This window comes from Aplysia californica, unplaced genomic scaffold (assembly GCF_000002075.1).
Source record: "Aplysia californica isolate F4 #8 unplaced genomic scaffold, AplCal3.0 scaffold00024, whole genome shotgun sequence".
Taxonomy (NCBI): domain Eukaryota; kingdom Metazoa; phylum Mollusca; class Gastropoda; order Aplysiida; family Aplysiidae; genus Aplysia; species Aplysia californica.
Genome location: NW_004797294.1, coordinates 1,304,739 through 1,308,011, shown reverse-complemented (window position 1 = coordinate 1,308,011; position 3,273 = coordinate 1,304,739). Strand labels below are relative to the sequence as shown.

General features: G+C 39.7%; 1 protein-coding gene across 2 annotated transcripts in view; it reads left to right on the top strand.

The window, feature by feature from the left end:
• LOC106013319 overlaps positions 1-3,273 on the top strand; it is a gene marked incomplete in the record, with an annotated part of 20,257 nt that overhangs the window by 8,103 nt on the left and 8,881 nt on the right. The window contains 1 exon segment of one of the 2 annotated variants that reach the window (XM_013088707.2): positions 2,699-3,197. In XM_013088707.2, the coding sequence (XP_012944161.1) occupies positions 2,750-3,197 (448 nt within the window). 2 annotated transcript variants of the gene reach the window in all.

The following is a 3,273-nucleotide window of genomic DNA, read 5'->3' as shown; positions in this document are numbered from 1 at the left end:
TATTAGTTGTACTGTGTGAGGATACACAAGATGGCCGCTGTTTCGTGACAAAATTCCCCCAAACCCTTTTACTTCTTACCTTGATACACTTCTGATACTTTTAGCCTCTTTTTTCTAAATTTCAAGCATATTTACTTTTGAAATTGTATTCTTTTCTGGGAGGGGGGGAGGGGGGGAAGGGGGTGATTAGCATTTCGGACGTAGCTCTCAGAAAATAAACAATGTGTTTCAACTCAGACAGGTATTCAACAGGATTACTGTATAGCTGTGAGCTTGGAGAGTATGAATTGGTTTGGCATTCTACTAGCAAGAGTTTAACTTTAGAATAAAAAAAACACCATAATATACTGTTTACCACTGCAGTTGAAACTGTCTGTTTATTTAGCATAAGTATTTCCTTTTGCCCAGTGTCCGTATTTTAAAATTGTGTGGAAGTTTTAAATTCAAACTGTTTTTATAAATAAATGTGTTACGGCGTCGTGGATTCAGGCGCTCGTCAGATTTTGCGCACATGGAGTTATTGGTATCATCTTAAAGGTTATTCGTTTGTCTGACTTTCAATGAAAAATACTGGGTGATCCAACAAACAAAAAATTGACAATTTTCTTCGTAAATATTTTCCTCCACACTGAAGCTTTCGTCTTCAAATTTGAACACAATATTCCTCATTCAGAAGGAATTTGACTGATTTCTTTTTAGATGATTCCACTAAATAATTATGTAGTATAATGTGCATTAAAAAAACCCAACCCATTTTATGCTTTTGTCCCCTTTTATTACACTACACATCAGTACGCATTACCACAAAGTGTCGTAACAATTGCGTCATTAAAGACATAATGCAAGCTGCAGCAGTCTAACAGGCCAACGGAAGTTTGCAGACATTATTATTTTTCAAGTTCTTTTTGTTTATGCAAATCGTGGTTCAGTTTAATAAGGAGCAGAGAGCATTTTGTATTGAACATTACCTCTCCACAAAATCACCATCCCTGACATATGGTAAGTTCCGCACAAGGTACGGGAAGAATGCTTAAGTGCCATCAAGGCCTTCTTTGATGTTAAGGGTAAAATAGTTACGTCAGTTTCGGTGTATAGAAAATCAAAACAAAAAAATACCCTGAAAAAGCGACCGCTTCAGGTCGATCGTGCACCATTCCATTCGAACCCCTCTAAACATCGTCAGGGTGCAGAACTCAGTCGCTGAATCTAATAAGATATCTGTCCGCCCATACTATATTCATGTTAGGCAGACGCCTCGCGAGACTGACCGGGGGCAGAGGATGGCAATGTGTCGGTGGTTCCTCGACCGCCTTGGAGAACGCGAGAGTTTCTTAGATGACATCCGGTTCAATGACGAAGCGCATTTTCAACTTTCAGGATATTATGTAAACTCCTAAACTGCTGTCTATTGGACATCCCACCTACCTCCCTACTGTCTCCAGAAGCCACTCCATGCTGAAAGGTGTACAGTGTGGGTGGCTTTAAGCACTCATGGTTTGGTGGGTCCTTTTTTTTTTGAAGACGCAGACGGACATGTTGCAACTGTGAACACACACCGATATATCGAGGTGCTGAAGAAATTCTGGACGGATCTGGGGAGACACCGGCATTTGGATCGCCAAGACCAGTGGTTCATGCAAGATGGGGCCAATCCACATGTTTCAGTCAGATCAATGACATGGCTAGCTGACCACTTTGGAGATCATTATTATGATCAGTCGCAGTAGTGAACACATTTGAGCTCCGCATTCTCCTGACCTGAATCCTTAAGACTTTTTCTTGTGGGGCTATCTGAAGGACAGGACATTTCAAAACATGTTTGAAAACATTGAAATTATGAAACAAGCAATCCGTGATGAAGTGAGAAACATTCCGCGGGAACTGTGTTTGGTCGTCATCGAGCATTTCAAACGACGCGTTAAAAGATGTTTGAAGTCCGAAGGAGGACATGTGGAGCATTTGTTTTAGAAATTCCAGAACAAAAATGTCAGTTCTTTAACTCCCTAAAAAGAAGTTAAATATTGTTTAATGTCACAAGGTTGGAACAATTATTAAATGGTATAGAGAAAAAGAAGACAAAATCAAATCAATCTTCTCATGACTTTCCTTGCGAGAATGTCTTTTTAAAAAATTGGAGCATTTTACGTTTATGGGTGTTTTTTTCTTTTTTCTTTTTCCGTTCTGAAAATAAGTTTCTTCTGTATGAATTTTATGTCAAACAAATTCCTTTTGAGTAAAGTTTATCTGTTCAAAATTTTATCTTTCTAGAACAACATTTGCGAGAGATATTTAGAAAAAAAATTATAAAGATTTTTTGGATCACCCTGTACTTATCTATCTTGAATAGAAGTCTAGATATTTGCCATTGAAAGAGGCGTGGGTCACCTGGTTCCAGCGGTGGAATTAGCTTGAAAATAGCCGCTAAAGTTTAGGGACTTTCATAGCTTGAGAGTTCTTGAACACTGATAATGTACATATACTTGTGTACATTTTAAAAGTAAAATTCACATAGCAATATGCTTTTAAATAGACGTAAAAAAATGATAAAAATTGATTGACTTGCGGAAAATGCTGTTTTCTTCGATTTCGTTATTTTGACGAGCACCTGATTTCACCACGATGTCTCACAAATAAATAAATTGTTGCGATCACATGTCTCTGTTGTTGTTCTGAGGAGAAGAGCTTTTATTCTCCACAGTGTTCTCGTCTTTCATACCGGTGTTGGGGACAAAACTTGCACAGTTTGACGATGGAACCTACTCAGAACACCACGGCCAGAGCAGAACTGCCTGGTCCTCAGGATGCCAAAGCTATTCTGGAGGATGTATTAGCTAAGGTCCAGGGAATTAATCTGGATTCCTTTCGCGATTCATCGTCCAAAAAGTTGGACATTTCAAAGACAATGGAGATTCTTGACCTTTTAGGCCAAATTGAACAATGCACGAGCAGAGTGAGAGATAGTTTAAGAGAGCGGCCTAAAGTGATCCCTTCAAAAAGTCGTCGTTCTTTGTCTCGTCGACCAGTCTCTACGAAATACGATATTTTGGACGATGACGGTGACTACGATGACGAAGATAAAACCGTCGTTCATGACCCGACGCCTGTGCAGGGGAGTGGGACGAGGGATGGAGATCATAGGCCCTCAATACATCTGAATGAGGTTCCCATGAGGGATGGTAATGGGAGAGGCAGTAAATGTGAGTAGCGAGTATATTTCTATCCATCCATCCATCCATCCATCCATCCATCCATCCATCCATCCATCCATCCATC